Raw genomic sequence first — 16937 nt, 5'->3', positions numbered from 1 at the left:
AATATTGGGGAAGTGTAAACATTATGCACAGGGATTGGTTAAATAAATTACACTATATATTCATACTGGGAAATTTTTGTACCCCTTAAAAGAATGATGTTTGTCTTACTGACTGGTGATAGAATATATTAATGACATTAAGCAATTTCTTTTACATAAAACTGTACCCCCTCCCTATTACGTATATATATATATATATTTTTTTTTAATATATATATTTATATATTTGTGTGTGTGTGTCTCTATCTACCTATCTGGCAGGATATACATGAAAATGTTACAGTGGTTATCTCCGGGTTGTAGAACTTCAGGAGATTATTTTCTTTATACTTTAATGTGTTGGTTTAGTGCTTTCCAAGTATGGTGTTTTTCCAATTCCAGTATTTTGCATGTAAAATTGTATGTAATGTATGCTGACTTTACAAGAGAAACACTACATATGCCCACTTTAAATTTTATTGAAAATATGCAAACGTTCAAGAAATACTTGTTAAAACTAAAAATTTGTAAAAGTTTTCAGATATGTTAACTCTGATGGAGCGTATATAATACAGATACTATTCTACTTAAGGACAAAGTCTCCCCATGGAAATTTTAAATCCCCGTGAGAGAGTGTTGTTAGGTTCATTGTGGCACAGGAGCCTACCCCCGTGTCAGTCAGGACCGAGGAAGGAACGTGTTCGTGTCGCACAGAGGCGACCACCGGAATAATCCGAGATTATTCGCAGAGAAGGCAAAGGCATGCGAACCAGGTTGCCTCTCAGTCGGCGTCCACCACACAGCCAGAGCGGAGGGTGTGGTGCCACAGGCCCAGAACGTGTCAGAGGTGGAAGAGAGCCGAGATGAAGGTGCAGTCACCTGTGGCAGAGCCACCCTCGTGCTCCGCTCTCCTGTTACGCGGGTCTGTGATGCCGTGACACGCTGACCCGGAGACTGGGAAACGCTACAGAGGAGACGTGGGCGGCAGGTGAGAACGGTAACTCCGGGGCAGAGCCTCGCTGCCCGCGTGCACAGGATGCCACTGAACTAACTGAAAACGCTCCCGTGCATACATACTTGGGGGTCTCCATTTTTGAGGCAGGAAAACAGTAATGTCAAAATATGTTTGCTTTACAGCTAGCTTTGGAAGCACTTTTCAGTCATTCCATATGGGGATGCTATTGACACAAATGAGGGAATTTATCCTGATTGCAAAAAAAAAAAAAAAAAAAAAAAAAATGTGGACTCCCTACTTTTCAAAATTTCCCTGCTGAAAAAAGGAGGACACTTCTGGAAATATATGTTCAGAGTGTGGAATAGCTTGTGTGACCAGTGCAAAGCTCCAAACTATTTTCGTTAGTATGTGTGGTATGCGGTAGGGAGAGGATAGTACATTTCAGTAGGATTCCAAGAAAGGGCCATTTCAGTAGAACTTTTAAGGAACAACAGAGTATACCACTGGAAGTAAACAGGGTTCATTTAGCAGAAAAGGATGGTAACAGTCCTTTGGTTGCCAAAGAATAATAGGTGTTCATAGTGGACATTGATTTCTTTTTTTTTTTTTTAATTTTTTTTTTAACGTTTATTTATTTTTGAGACAGAGAGAGACAGAGCATGAATGGGGGAGGGTCAGAGAGAGGGAGACACAGAATCTGAAACAGGCTCCAGGCTCTGAGCTGTCAGCACAGAGCCTGATGCGGGGTTCGAACTCACAGACTGAGAGATCATGACCTGAGCCGAAGTCGGACGCTTAACCGACTGAGCCACCCAGGTGCCCCCCTTTTGTAATGTTCCAGAATGTCTGCCGGGTGGGCAGGTTCTGTCATCGTGCTGTCACATTCAGTGGGGATATATCTATTTGCTTATAAAATCATGCTTGTATGGTTTTGTATTCCTGTCAAATGTATGAATATACTTGCTTTTGTTTCCCAATAATTGCTTCCCCATTTTTGTATCATTACGTAGTTATCTTGTGTTCTTTCATGGGATTCTCAAAACCTCTGCTCAGGATCATTCCTTGTAAGTCAGTTTACCCTGTAATCAAAACTTACCTTTTTCCTTTTCTGAAACTGAAAAGCCAGAATGCAGCACATTATCAAGGACTCTTTTGCTATAAAGACGTTATTAGGAAAACTGGAAAAATTTAAATAAAGTCTGTAGACTAGCTATTAGTACAGTACCCTATCGGTTTCCTGATTAGTAATTATTCTGTAGTTATGTAAGAGAATATCTTTGTTTTTAAGAGAGACATGATGAATTATAGAGGTACATCATAACTGCAACTGACTCACCAATGGTTCTTGAAGAAAATTCTCCATCATTCTCTCTACACACCACACACATGCACACACACACACACACACAATTATTTTTTCCTGAGCCAATTGAAAGTAAGTTCTGTATATTATCTCCCCTTACTTTTTTCTTAATCAGTGTGGGCACCTGTAACAAAATACCATAGGTGTATGGATACCATATCTATCTTAAACAATAGATATTTGTCAGGGCGCCTAGGTGGCTTAGTTGGTTGGGCGTCCGACTTCGGCTCAGGTCATGATCTCGCAGTCCGTGGGTTCGGTCCCTGCGTCAGGCTCTGAGCTATTAGCTCAGAGCCTGGAGCCTGCTTTGGATTCTGTCTTCCTCTCTCTCTGCCCCTCCCCTGCTCACACTCTGTCTCTCTCTGAAAAATTTAAAAAAAAATCAGAAAACAATAGATATTTGTCATGGTTCAGGAATTTCAAGATCAAGTTGCTGGCACATTCAGTTCTTGGTGAGGGCCCTTTTCCTGGCTTGTAGATGGCTGCTTTCTCATCGTGCATTCACAGGGTCATTCTTCAGTGGAGATCTCTGCTTCCAATACTTACAAGGGCATAATCACATCATGGGGTCCCACCCTCATGACCTAATACAAACCTAATTATCTCCCAGAGGCCCCACTTTGAAATTCTATCACACTGGAGGCTTAGAGCTTCAGTATATAAATGAGGTGGGAAAGAGGGGAGACAAACATTCAGCCTATAACAGTCTGCCTATGACCCCTCTAAAATCATGTTCTTGCATGCAAAATACATTCATTCTGCCCCAACAGCCTCAAAAGTCTTAACTCATTCCAGCATCAATTCTAAAGTCTATAATCCAAAGTCTCATCTAAATATCATCTACATCTGATATGGGTGAAACTCAAGACACAATTTATCTTGAGACAATCATCTTCAGCTGTGAGCTTGTAAAGCCATGTAAATTATGTGCTTCCAAAATGCTATGGTGGGACACAGAGGATAGACATTCCTGTTCCAAAAGGGAGAAATCAGAATGAAGAAAGGAGTAATGGGTCCGAACCAAGTCCAAAATTTAGCAAGGCAGATTCCATGAGATTTTTAAGGCTCAAGAAAAATCCTCCTTGGTTTGATGCTATGCCCCCTGGACCCACTGGGTTGGGGGGTGGGGGTCACTTTCCTCTACCTCTTATGCTTCAGGCTGCCTTTTGGAGGCACTCACCTAGTGAATCTTTTTTTTTTTTTTTCTTTAAGTAGGCTTTATGCCCAGCACAAAGCTTGAACTCACAACCCTGAGATTAAGACCTGAGCTGAGATCAAGAGTCAGACACTTAACCAACTGAGAGGTGCCATCCCCCCGCCACCCCTTTTAAAGTAGGTTGCCTATTGGATCTGAAGTGATGGTCCCTCCTTGCCACCTTTGAAACTGAGGAGGGAACCCGATGGTCTCTGAATTGTCTTTGGAGTTATTCTTTTCTTGTCTTGAAAATAGCGCATGATCACAGCCAAATAACCCTATGGTCCAGTCCTCTAGGATCTAAGAATTCCTAACAGCCTGTAGCACATGGTTTCAAGCATCAGATGGTTCCACAAGGCTTGTTTTGAAATATACAGCAGTCTCCTGCTCTCTTCTACTCTTTTCTCCATCTTCTTTTTGGCATTGACCTCCACATTGCAACGTGCTTATGTTACTGCTTCTTGACTGTTCACATTGGACATTATTTATTGCCTTATTGCTATTAGAAGACTTGCAGTCCCTCTAGGAGAGGATCTTTGTTGGAAAGACTGCAGCAAGAAGTTTGGTGTGACTAGAAGGATAACTGGCATGTGTGGAGGGTGTTGGTGGCAGGGAGACCAGATGGGAAGAGGAGGGCATTGCAATAGTCCACCGAAGGAAGAGGCACTGAGGGCTTTTTAAAATTGAGGACTAACATACATCTGTTAAGTGCATAAAGTATATCCTGCTCCCTGACTTTTTTAACCTGTGTGTATACTGTGTCTCCAGTACCTCTCTCAAATTGTAGAACATTTCCAGCCTCCTTAAAATGTCCTTGTGCCCCAAAAGAAGGTCTTGAACTAAGGCACAAAAATGCATTACTGGTTCTAGAATGAAGTTAGAAAATGAGGTGGTGCTAAAGATGACTCCAAACTTGGGAGACTGGGTAGACTGGGTGGTGATGCTGTCAAGGAGGTGGGTGGTTCAGGAGGAGATTCTGGTTTGCATTAAGGGAGGAGTTAAGAGGGTGAGAGTTCAGCCTTGGACTTGCTGAGTTGGGATGTCCAAGTGGAACTTGGTGGTGGGTGGAAGTGTAAATTTGGAGTTCTGGGGAAAGTTTGGAACTGACATGTGGATTTGTGTATACTCATCAGCATTTGCGGTCTGAGAGCCAGCAAGAAGATGAGAATTCTCTAGAGACGCTATAGAGACCCAAGGTTATGATGAAAGTCATATGTTGCTTTTATTAATTGTTTTTATTAATAGTGCATAAAATCAGTGAGAAAAATTCAGTGTAAACTTTTTTTTTTTAAATTTTAATGTTTATTTATTTTTGAGGGAGAGAGAGACACACACACAGAGCACGAACATGGGAGGGGCAGAGAGGCAGGCAGACACTGAATCCAAAGCAGGCTCCAGGCTCTGAGCTGTCAGCACAGAGCCTGACGTGGGACTCGAACTCAGAGACTGGGAGATCATGACCTGAGCCAAAGTCGGATGCCTAACTGACTGAACCACCCAGGTGCCCCTGGTGTAAACATTTTTAAAACAAAATGATACATAAAAATTCAGTAATGTGTACTCTTTGTTAAAAATGAAAAAATCACATCGGTTCAGAGGGTTATGAGTAGGAAGTATGCTCTCTTCCCACTCCAATTTCTTGTGTCTCCTTCCAGATGATTTTAGTGCATACATATTATGTTTATGGTTTATCTTGATTATTCCTTTCCAGTATTGCTTTGGTTAAGAGTGGCAGCAGTTTAATAAATATGGCTGACAGCCTACAGGCATGTGAACAGTATGGCTTATTAGTTTGATTTCCCCCCCCCTCGCCTTGTCCTGTAATGTGTTTTATGATGATATGCTTATAATCTCGACTGGAAAAAAATTTTCTTCTTTTGCCTTTTTTTTCTTTTGCATTTTCTTGGAAAAAAATGTTACTGTTCAGGCAAACATCTTAGTAGTCGTTGTAGAACTTAAATCTTCCCTCGATTAATAGTACTAACACTGTCACAACCTTGTCTGCTTAATGTGAGCAGACTAGTAACTGTTTTTTTAACCTGGAGGTAGTGATAAGCTAGTATTTTTCTTGATTGCCTTGTCGACAGTGTAATTCTCATTAGAATGAATGAAAGCCTTTTAAGAGTCCTCTTGCCTGGTGAATCCAGAGACTAAAATACACTGGAAAAGTTTGTAGCCCATGTTTTCTTTAGCATGGATTTGATCTCCAGTCTAGTTGAGACTAAAAGGTATTAGATGTCGTTTCGAGAAATGTCCTAATGTTAATTGTGCAATCACTGTAACTTGTTTAAACCCTTCTATTACAGGGTACTTATTGTTGAAAGAGCAAAGAGCATAATGTGTATTTTCATTCATTCAACAAATACTTGTAAGGTACCGCTTTCTGTAATACTAATAGTAATAAAAGGAAACATTGCTTAGTACTTACTATTTGTTAGCTCTTAATAAATACTATCCTGAGTGCTAGATGTGCAATAATGAGCAAAATACCTGGTGCTTTCCTTTATGGAACATTATACATGTATAAGATAGTAATACTATCATTTTTATTTGAATCATGTCAATAAGAAAATTTAGCATCAGTAGTTGAATTGATTTTCTTCTCTCTGAGTTCTAAGACTTTGTCACCTTTATCAGAGGTTTGCATACCAGTTGGCCTGTACATTCTGATCCTGAATGATCAGAGTGACCTGTATTTTTTTTTTAACTTTTTTTTTTTTTTTTTTTTTTGAGAGAGTGGGAGCGGGGCAGAGGTGGGGTGGAGACAGAGGATCCCAAGCGGGGTCCGCGCTGACAGCAGCGAGGCCCATGAGGGGCTCACAGACTTTGAGATCATGACCTGAGCTGAAGTTGAACACTCAACTGACTGAGCCACCTAGGCACCCCCAGAGTGACCCCCAGTGATTTGACTGAGGCTGTTTTCCAAGAGTTACTTAGTTGAATCTCAGTTCCTTAAAATGCAATTAAAGTGACACTGTGATTATAATTACAATATTTAAAAGCAAACTAATGATTTAACTTACTACTTCCTAGACAGTCCAGCCAACAGTATGAATACACTGTGGGTAGTGCTGGTTTGGGTGTGTCTCAAATCAAGGCGGATATCTTTTAAAGAGATACACTCACAGCATTCCTGACATACACACCTGCCACACATTTGTTACTTAGGAGCTCTGAAAATTGTCTTTTTACTAGTTATGTTCTATTGCGAGAAAATAGTTTAAACAATTTCAGAGTTAAGAGTTGGGTACTGGTATTAAATACAGTGTTCTTTTAGATATAGTTTTTTATTTTTTATATTTTATTTATTATTTATTTTTTTTTAATGTTTATTTATTTTTGAGAGAGAGAGAGAGCACAAGCCAGGCAGGGGCAGAGAGAAAGAGAGGGACAGAGGATCCGAAGCAGACTCTGTGCTGACAGCAGAGAGCCTGATGCAGAGCTTGAACTCGTGAACCGTGAGATCATGACCTGAGCTGAAGTCAGACGCTTAACCAACTGAGCCACCCAGGTGCCCTAGATACAGTTTTTAAAAGAGATGATCAGAATATTATTTTATTTTTGTTGTGTTTTAAGTGTTTTTGATTTGTCCAGCTTAAAAAAGTTTTAAGTTTATTTATTTTGAGAGAGACAGAGACAACATGAGAGGGAGAGAGGGAGACAGAATCCCAAGCAGGCCCTGCACTGTCAGTGCAGAGCTCCATGCGAGGCTTGAACTCATGGAACCGTGAGATCATGACCTGAGCTGAAACCTAGTTGGACGCTTAACTGACTGAGCCACCCAAGTGCTCCTGTCCAGGTTTTTAAAAATGTTTATTTATCTTGAGAGAGAGAGAGAACATGTGAATGGGGAAGGGGCAGAGAGAGAGGGAGAGAAAAAAACTCCCAAGTAGGCTCTGAGCTATCGCCTCTGAGCCCAGTGTGGGACTCCGTCTCACAACTTTGAGAAGAGGACCCGAGCTGAAACCAAGAGTAGGACGCTCAGCTGGCTAAGCCACCCAGGTGCCCCTGCTTTGCCCAGTTTAGTAACTTGTTTATATGTTTTATTGTTAATTTTTAAACAATCTCCTGTCTTCAGTTATTGGCTCATTTCTAGCTATTCTATTCTAAACACATTGCAGCCTTGCTCCTGCATAAAACTTTCAGTAGTAAACATCCACACAAACTTCTACCCCTTTGGGGAAGAGATTGATGAAGATCTATATCAGTTTTACAATTAGTTTTCACAAGTTTCTTTAGGCCATCAAATTGAAGCAGTACCATCAGATTCTAAGTATCATGCCTATTTGAATACTGTTCCTTTGTTAAGAACAAGTTTTTATTTTCCAGCTGTTCTAGCTTGCAGCATTCAGATAGCTTCCCCAAATTAATATTATCGGTATGAAATATTCTAAAATATATTTAACCCTTGTATCAAGTTGCCTGAGAGGCCAAGAAAGAATCTTTTATTCCTTTGGGACTTTTCATAACTCTAGTACAGTGCTCAATTGAAAATGTGTTCCTGATAAATTGTGAATGACCATCCTCACTGTAATTGGCTGTTTCATAGTTAAGATTAAAGTTAACACACAGGGGTGCCTGGGTGGCTCAGGCAGTTTAGTGTACGACTCTTGATTTCAGCTTGGGTCATGATCTCACGGTTTGGTTTGTGAGCTCAAGCATTCTCTCTCTGTCAAAATAAATAAACTTAAAAAAAAAAAAGTTAACACACAAACTCCTCTGATGAGATTTTTCTATAAAACAAGATTTCCATTAAGATTGACCAAAAAGTGGGGTGCCTGGGTGGCTCAGCCAGTTAAGTGTCTGACTTCGGCTCAGGTCATGATCTCACGGTTCGTGGTTCAAGCCCCGCGTCAGGCTCTGTGCTGACAGCTCAGAGCCTGGAGCCTGCTTCAGATTCTGTGTCTCCCTCTCTTGTGCCCCTTCCCTGCTCATACGCTGTCTCTGTCTGTCTCAAAAATAAACAAACATTAAAAGAAAATTAAAAAAAAAAAAAAAAAGACTGACCAAAAAGTAAAAAGCTTTGAGGTATGAGATCAAAAGTACAGTAGCTTGGTATTTTATATTAAAATTCAAGTGTCCCAAACGATTAAACCAGGGATAATCTTAGAGTGGAAATGGGTACTTAGGTGAAGATGAAGGGGTTAGAATGATTTCATGACAGTTGCTGACCATTCTTAACTGTTTTTCCCTTGTGTTGCATTTCACTTTCTACTTCTGTACAGTGCTGGACCACTCTTATGTAAGCATTTTACTTTTGTGCATAATTTATTTGTTTTACCACAACAAAGGCTGTTAATAAACCACGTGTTTCCCATAGGAACCTAGTATTGGTCATTATTTGGAATACTATGGCTGGTGGCTTTAAGACTATACAGCAGTAAAACACTATAAATAGTTTATTCTAGGATTGATTTACTTTGACTCCTTCATTTGTAAGTTAATATACTATTTTTCAGGACAGGCTTTTTCTTTGTTGATTTATTTTTTAATTTGCTTTATTAGAACAAAGGAAATTATACATGCTCCAACCATAGCATTTTAGGATCTATTTCATAAAATCAAATAATGATAGAAATGAGCATTAAGCATTGTTCTTGGGCACTTCCTTCTCCCTCTGTTTTTCTTTGTTTGCTGTTTATCTAAAGTATATATAACTTACAATATTTCTGTTGAAAAAAATTATGCCCTGCTTAGATTTTAGTGGATTTATTTTTACTGGTAGAGAATTCCGAAGTTATGCAAATCTGTAAGGACTTAGAGCTTAATCTTTTTCTTACTGGGATTGAAATAAACATTTTTAAACTCCCTTTTAGGTCCATCATGTTACACAAAATGGAGGACTTTACAAAAAACCGTTTAATGAAGCTTTTGAAGAAACACCGATGCTGGTCGCTGTGCTTACTTATGTAGGGTATGGTGTACTCACTCTCTTTGGATATCTCCGAGATTTCTTGAGGCATTGGAGAATTGAAAAGTGTCATCATGCAACAGAAAGAAAAGAACAACAGGTAATTGTTAAGAGTCTTTGATTCTATAAATGGAAGCCTTTTATAGAGATCTTGGTATTTTCACTCATTATTTCTTTAGAGATCTGAGGACGTGTTAAAATAAAAATATTCCAGATGAAGTTAAATGAAAGCATTTCACAAAGGAAGTGGAAAACAAGGTTAAGGCATGGAGAAATCAAGGTCTTTAAGGTATTTCTAATTTAGTCATCACAAGAACTTATTCCTGTTTGATGGATGAGAAAGCTAAAATTCACAAGTTAAAATAACATTTCCTAAGACACTTCGTGTCAGAGCTGGTACACAGACACAGGTCTGTGAAGTGCCAGAAGCCATGTTCTTTCTGTTCATGGTACTGTGCTGTATCCCAAGTTGTGGCTCCATTCGTCTGAGAAGATGAAGTTCTGGAGAACTCATGATATGTTTTCTCATAGACACATTGTACATAGATGTTTGGCTCACAGATCAGCTCCTCTCCCCAAACAAGTCTGTAAACAGAATGTGGTTGAGCTCTGTTCATGGTAGAAAAACAATCTTGTTTGAGTAATTGTAAACAGAGATAATAATGGTGGTCTCTGGGAGGAAAGACCTCACTTCACTTTTCTCTCTATACTCCTTTGCACCTCTAGAGTTCTGTACAGTATGCATGTATTGCCTATTCTCAAAAATCAGCCAAATTAAGGTGAAAAATACCTGGTGTTTCTAGAAATAAACTTGTTTGTTCTTGGCATGTGAAGTATGCAGAGGTTGTCCTCTAACCCAAGGAATATTTGGATTAGAGATAGATTAGGTAGATAGATTAGATTTAGATTAGAGATAGATTATAAAAGGGCTTCAGAAATTAGATTTTTTTGGTCCATCATACTTCTCACTTTTGTGGGGTTTCAGAGGAGAGAGGCGGATGTGGTGGCAGCAAGGTCACCACTGAGAGAGGAGCCATTAGACACTGGGCATGGATGGTGGTCCTGTGGGGGGAGGGATGGGGGCATCCAGAAATGTGGGCAAAGAAGGGACCTCATCAGCTGCTAGAAAGCCAAAACCAGTCTGTATGGAATTGAGGATTCTGGTCCTGGGAGAACCCAGAACCCAGGCTGTCTTCTCTCTCATGTCAGTCATTCTGCATCCTCCCCAGCACCAGAACCACAAGCTGGCCATCCTTCACTGCGCTGAAGGGCCTACAGTTCACTTCATCAAGAAGGTATTTCTTGAATACCTAATGCAAGCAAAGCCCTGCATTCAGAAGTTTGGTCCAGTAGGCAAAACTCATTGTATGGTATTGCTGTTACTTATTTATGGGCCAGTATCTTCCTATTAGACTGAGTTGATGGTGGTTGTCACTGATGGGAGCTAACGTTTGCTTCACATAGCCACATTCAAAAATCTTTGTCTACAGGGACCTCTCCTAGTGTGGACATACTTCAAAGACCTACTAACTAACATGTAGAGGTGGGTGTGGGGGTACTGGTTTTGATGTGGAGAGTATTCCAGGCTGAGAGGATGGGGTGGGCAAGGGTATGAGGAATGTTTGGGAGCAGCTGGGTTTTGGCTGTATGAGAGATTGTGGTTTGAATGTCAAGCTAAGAACTTTGTGGGCAGTGAGGAGTCTGGGCAGTTTTTGAGCAGGGTAGTGGCCGGAGAGTTTGCATAGCTGGTGTTGTGTCATGGTGTGATAATGAATGGGGTTGCATCAGAATTACTTTGTAAAAGAGTACATCACGTTTCGAACTTGTTCTGTGTTTCCAGAGAGTGAATTGACTCTTGAGTATTGGGGTTGCCTGTGTGTACTTGACCTTTGTGTTAAGGAGTCAGAACACATAGATTTTATTAAGTAGTTTCTAATTCTGTTGAGGAAACATAAACTCTTCAGATTTAACGGGTCTTTGCAAAGCACTATACACGTAAATAGTGTCTGAATTGTATGCAGATGTAGAACAAAAAAAATAGCTGACTAGCATTGAATTAATCAGGAAATAATTGTAGGAGGAAGTAATAGGAAATATGTGGGACAGAGGGGGGACATTTGCTTCTACGGTTTAGAGGACTGTACTAATTTGTTTGAATTCTTTCAATAAGATTTTCACAGTAGATAACATTAACAGTTAAAACAGTTGAATTCTGCCATTTTCTTTTCTTTCTTTCTTTTTTTAATCTTTATTTATTTTTGAGAGAAAGACAGTGTGAGCAGGGGAGGAGCAGAGAGAGGGAGACACAGAATCCGAAGCAGGCTCCAGGCCCCGAGCTGTCAGCACAGAACCCAAGGTGGGGATCTAACTCATGAACCGTGAGATCATGACCTGAACTGAAGTCGGACACTTAACTGACTGAGCCACCCAGGCACCCCGAATTCTGCCGTTTTCTTATCAAAGTTTAGCTTTTAGAGGGAAAGGAAGATCATTCAGCCCTATGGTAGAGCATGTTTATTTTCTGATACTGGATTCGATGTAGTGAGAGGGATATGCAGAGTTTTAAGTGTTACATTGGAAGAAGTGAGGGAAAGTGCTTGGGATCATAAAATGCAAATCTAATGTTGCCACTTCCTCATTTCACTGAGTGAATGGTGTTTATAACTGCCTCCTTACTTTCTTCCCCATTCCATTATAAAAGAGAGTCCATTTTAACTATTTATGCTAGTTCTTTATATGTTGCTTTGGGTAGAACTGAATCCCATGGCCCCAACTAATGAGTTAGCATGACTTTGTTCTATTCTATGTAAATTGTAAAAAAAAAAAAAAAAAATTCTTTGAATTCTTTACTGCTTGATCCTCTCCTATTAGTGTTATTTTGGAGGAGAGTGTTGTTTTTCCCAGTCATAGTCTGTTTCTTTTTTTTTTTTTTTTTTAATTTTTTTTTTCAACGTTTACTTATTTTTGGGACAGAGAGAGACAGAGCATGAATGGGGGAGGGGCAGAGAGAGAGGGAAACACAGAATCGGAAACAGGCTCCAGGCTCTGAGCCATCAGCCCAGAGCCCGACGCGGGGCTCGAACTCACGGACCGCGAGATCGTGACCTGGCTGAAGTCGGACGCTTAACCGACAGTCTGTTTCTTTTTTATGTGAGATGAAGCTACTAGTCCTCTAGAAACATGCATGTGATTAGATATAGCAAAAGGTTGAATTTAAAACATTCCAGTATCTAGACAAGAAATACCTAAGAAATTTAAGGATCAAATCATGGTAGGTAGTTCCCATACAACTTACCAAACTTAATATTTTGCCTCTACGGTTTGTTTATGATCAAATATTCAAAAATGGGAAGGATAGGATATTGGGAAGGGACATTATCCACATCCTGATATGTTTAATTTTCAAGATACAAAAGAAGAAAATTATTTGAAATAGATTAATAGAAATTCCTGGAAGTATTTTATTCTTGACCTTCCTCAAAAAGTAGTTTACTAAGAATATTCTGATGGTTGCCATTGTAGCAGTATCTTTGGAAACTATTAATGTTGTATAGTTGCTTGATGTATTAAGCTGAGGGATTATCAGTTGGTTTGTCTTTTTTCGTTCTATGGACTTACAAAGAACTCTACTTTCCATTGTTTTGTGGTGTGTGTGGACCCCCGGACAGCAGTCATCTATCTTTTTTTTAAATAGCCTCATTGAGATAAAATTTATATACCATAAAGGTCACCTGTTTAAAACATATAATTCAGTTAATTTTAGCATTACAGTTGACCCTTGAAAAATGTGGAGATTAGGGGTGCCGACACCCCCCACATGCAGTTGAAAATTTATGTATACTTTTGACTCCCCCAAAACTTAACTAATACTCTTCAGTTGACCTGAAGTTTTGCTGATAACATAAACAGTCGATTAACACATATTTTGTAAGTTATATGTATCATACAGTATTCTTTTTTTTTTTTTTTAAGTTTATTTATTTATTTTGAGACAGAGTACCAGCAGGGGAGGGGCAGAGAGCAAGAGAAAAGAAAGAGGATCCCAAGCGGCAGTGCAGAGCCCAAAGCAGGCTTGAACTCAAGAACCATGAGATGATGACCTGACCCAAATCCAACAGTCGGACGGACATTCAAGTGACTGGGACACTCAACTGACTGAGCCACCCAGGCACCCCCACCTTTTATTTTCTTTTTTAAGTAATCTCTACACCTAAGGTGGGGCTTGAATTTACAACCCTGAGACCTGCTCCACCAACTGAGCCAGCCAGGTGCCCCTTATATACTGTATTCTTACAATAAAGTAAGCTAGAGAAAAAATATTAAGAAAATTATAAGGAAGAGAAAATACATTTATAATACCGTACTGTATTTATTAGAAAAAAATCTGCCTGTAGATGGACCTGCAAAGTTCAAACCCCTATTGTTCAAGGGTCAAATGTATTTTCAGAAGTGTGCAGCCAGCACCATAATCTAGTTTTAGAACATTTTTTATCATCTGAAAAAGAAACCCCATAGCTGTTAGCAGTCACTTATTACTCCCCCTTATCACCCTAGGCAACCACTGATCTACTTTCTGTTTCTAGATGTTTCATATGAATGGGATCATACAATGTGTGATTATTTGTGTCTGCCTTCTTCTACTTGGCGTAATGATTTTTGAGGGTCATCCATGTTGTAGTATGCTTCAGTAATTCATTTCTTTTTATTGCTGAATCATATTCCACTGTATAGAAGTCATCTATTTGTATTTACTCTAGGGATTTCTCACTAGTACCAAGCTGTATCCCAGATAAACCTTTTCAAAGAGTTTTGTAGTAGATTACCACCTTATCCTTTTGCACTAGTGACATTAGTAGGTTTGCAAAAGTTTCCCTGTCACCTTTTGGGCTTTTTTGTTTGGAGCAACAGTGTAGCTTTTTTAAATTTAATTTTATTATTATTATTATTTTAATGTTTTATTTATTTATTTATTTATTTATTTATTTATTAATTAATTATTATTTTTTTTAACGTTTATTTATTTTTGAGACAGAGAGAAATAGAGCATGAACGGGGAGGGTCAGAGAGAGGGAGACACAGAATTGGAAGCAGGCTCCAGGCTCTGAGCCATCAGCCCAGAGCCCGACGCGGGGCTCGAACTCACTGACGGCAAGATCGTGACCTGAGCCAAAGTCGGACGCCCAGCAGACTGAGCCACCCAGGCGCCCCTTATTTATTTTTGAGAGAGAGAGAGACAGCACGAGTGGGGGAGGAACAGAGAGAGGGAGACGCAGAATCTGAAGCAGGCTCCAGGCTCCAAGCACAGAGCCCGACGTGAGGCTCAAACTCATGAACATCAAGTTCAAACAGCGCATGAAGGCTGTTTGTACTTTACCATTGCCACTCACCTGCCAGTTAAGTATTTTTTGTCTGAGCAAGTATCCCTTTAGAGTACTTGTTATATTGTATTATAACTTCATTTGTGTGCCACTCCGCTCCACTAAGAGATCCTTAGGAGTGTAAAGGTTGTGTCTTACTCATTTTTATTCCTAATGCCTACCTTAGTGCCTGGAAAGGACAGCTCAGTAAACGTTTATTCAGTGACTGAGCAAACAAGTATTAGGTTGGCCTGACTAAAGTCATTTCACAGTGACTAAATTAAGAAGGAGGAGGAAGAGGAGGGTGAGGATGTGGAGTGGGGATGGGGGACAGGCTGGGGGAGGGGGAGGGGGAGGGTAGGAGTAGTGGGGGTATTGTAGTTTGTGGAGAGAACTGTCTTGTTTTTTAATATATCCTGAGTCTGGCAGAAGTATTCAGCAAAAGGCATTGGAAGGAAGGAAGGAAGGAAGGAAGGAAGGAAGGAAGGAAGGAAGGAAGGAAGGAAGGAAGGAAGGAAGAGATAAGTCATCTATTTTAACCCTGTCCTAGAATATTTAAACTGTAGGAGATATTTTTGGGAACAGACACTCTTGTTGCCTAAACTGGAACCCTGAATAGTTACCCTGTTCCATCCCCATTCTTGCTTCATTGCTAAGCTGCAGGGAGTTTGGTTAGCGGCCTTTCAGTTCTTTTCACTGAACCTTCTAACTGTAGTCAAGCTTCTACCCTGGCCAGGAGTCCCTCTCTTCTGCCGTTCTATCCCACCAGCTTTTGGTCTCTAACATCCCTCACTGTGGCAACTTTCCTGTCACTTTGTGTAATTCTGTTCCTGTCTCAGGAAAGTGTTGTCTCATCGGAACAATGAGGAGTGGTGAGCTCCTTGATCTTGACAGTCTCTGCCCTCCCAGCCACACCCTGGCTGCCCAGAGCTCTACTTCACTTGAGGCTGCAACCGTTTTGGGTTTGGTAACCCTTCCAATAAATGGGACCAGACTGTCTTAAGCGTTTTCTGATGTTTATATAGTAAAACAAAAATAGTGCTCTTTCTTCTAATAAAAATTTGTCTGTGATGGAGTATTTTTCTCAGGTGTTTGAGTTAATACCTTTAACATTAATGTGCAGTATTTAGAAAGGGTTTAAGGAAATGAGATCAAGAAGAGTTTGTACTGTTTACCCTATTTGATGTGAATGGACAAAGATTGGAAACAACTCCCCCCGTTCCCCCAATCCTACTTTGGGAAATAAATGCATGGTGAATGACAGCCAAGGGAAAGTCCCAAATTAGAATTTGGATGTCTTTGTTCCAGTTTTCATTCACTTAGTATTCTTGTTGGAAGAAGAGACTGTCAAAAAGGATACGTTATTTAAGTAGTAAATTTCCAATTATGATAGACACATTATTTATGGATATTTTCTTAAGGAAATGTAAATGTTAGGGCAATTGTGAAAGAGATGGTATCGGGTACTGCACATTCCAGAGAGTACTTTCTGACTCTGCTCAGCTTTATTTAAGATTTTATCTACTGTGAGGCTTACTTATTAGTTACTTTATAGTCCAATGTCATAGAAGGTTAATTATAAAATTTTATGAAGAGTCTTTTTTAGCAATAAAAATCTTACACAATAAGGCTTAAGCTTTGCATGTTTCTAATTAGCTTATTTAACAGATTAATTTAGATTGACACCAAGTCCAGATCTCAGGGCTAGAAGTTCAACAGTTTGCTAACTGTAGTATAGTTTTCTTTTTATTTGGTTTACCCCTTATCTTCAGGAGTCCAGTTGCTCTAATGTGGTCTGATCATGTGGTCATATCACATCAGTCATAACATTATGCATTCATTTTAGCTCCACCCAGACTATTTTTTTATACACTTAATTTTTAGTGCATCTTATTTCAGGGAAGAAAGGAGGGCTTTAAGTCCCTCATCATGGGAATTCATCACGAGAATCTTTTTTTCAAACTCCCATCCAAGGAAAGAAACCAGAGATAGGTGTCTTTCTATATAAGCAAACTTTTAGTGTTTCTTGCTTATCATTTTTCTTTGGATATGTTTCACTTTGATTTTAAAAATATGCAGAGGATGGAATTTTAATTTCAGAATTATTATTTTTTGTTTAAAACTGAAATTACAGTGTTTTGTTTTAAGTTTAATTTATTTTGAGAGACAGAGAGAGA

At 39.6% G+C, this 16937-nt stretch overlaps 1 protein-coding gene across 1 annotated transcript in view; it reads left to right on the top strand.

Moving 5' to 3' along the window:
* Positions 1-16937, top strand: part of SPTLC2 (serine palmitoyltransferase long chain base subunit 2) — a 103211-nt gene that overhangs the window by 18135 nt on the left and 68139 nt on the right. The window contains exon 2 of the mRNA XM_045451695.1: positions 9309-9503. Coding sequence (XP_045307651.1) covers positions 9309-9503 — 195 coding nt within the window. The remainder of the gene's footprint in view (positions 1-9308; positions 9504-16937) is intronic.

The sequence above is a fragment of the Leopardus geoffroyi genome, chromosome B3 (genome assembly GCF_018350155.1).
Source record: "Leopardus geoffroyi isolate Oge1 chromosome B3, O.geoffroyi_Oge1_pat1.0, whole genome shotgun sequence".
Lineage (NCBI taxonomy): Eukaryota > Metazoa > Chordata > Mammalia > Carnivora > Felidae > Leopardus > Leopardus geoffroyi.
The sequence above is the reverse complement of the archived record's forward strand: the minus strand, read 5'-3'. Positions and strand labels throughout refer to the sequence as shown.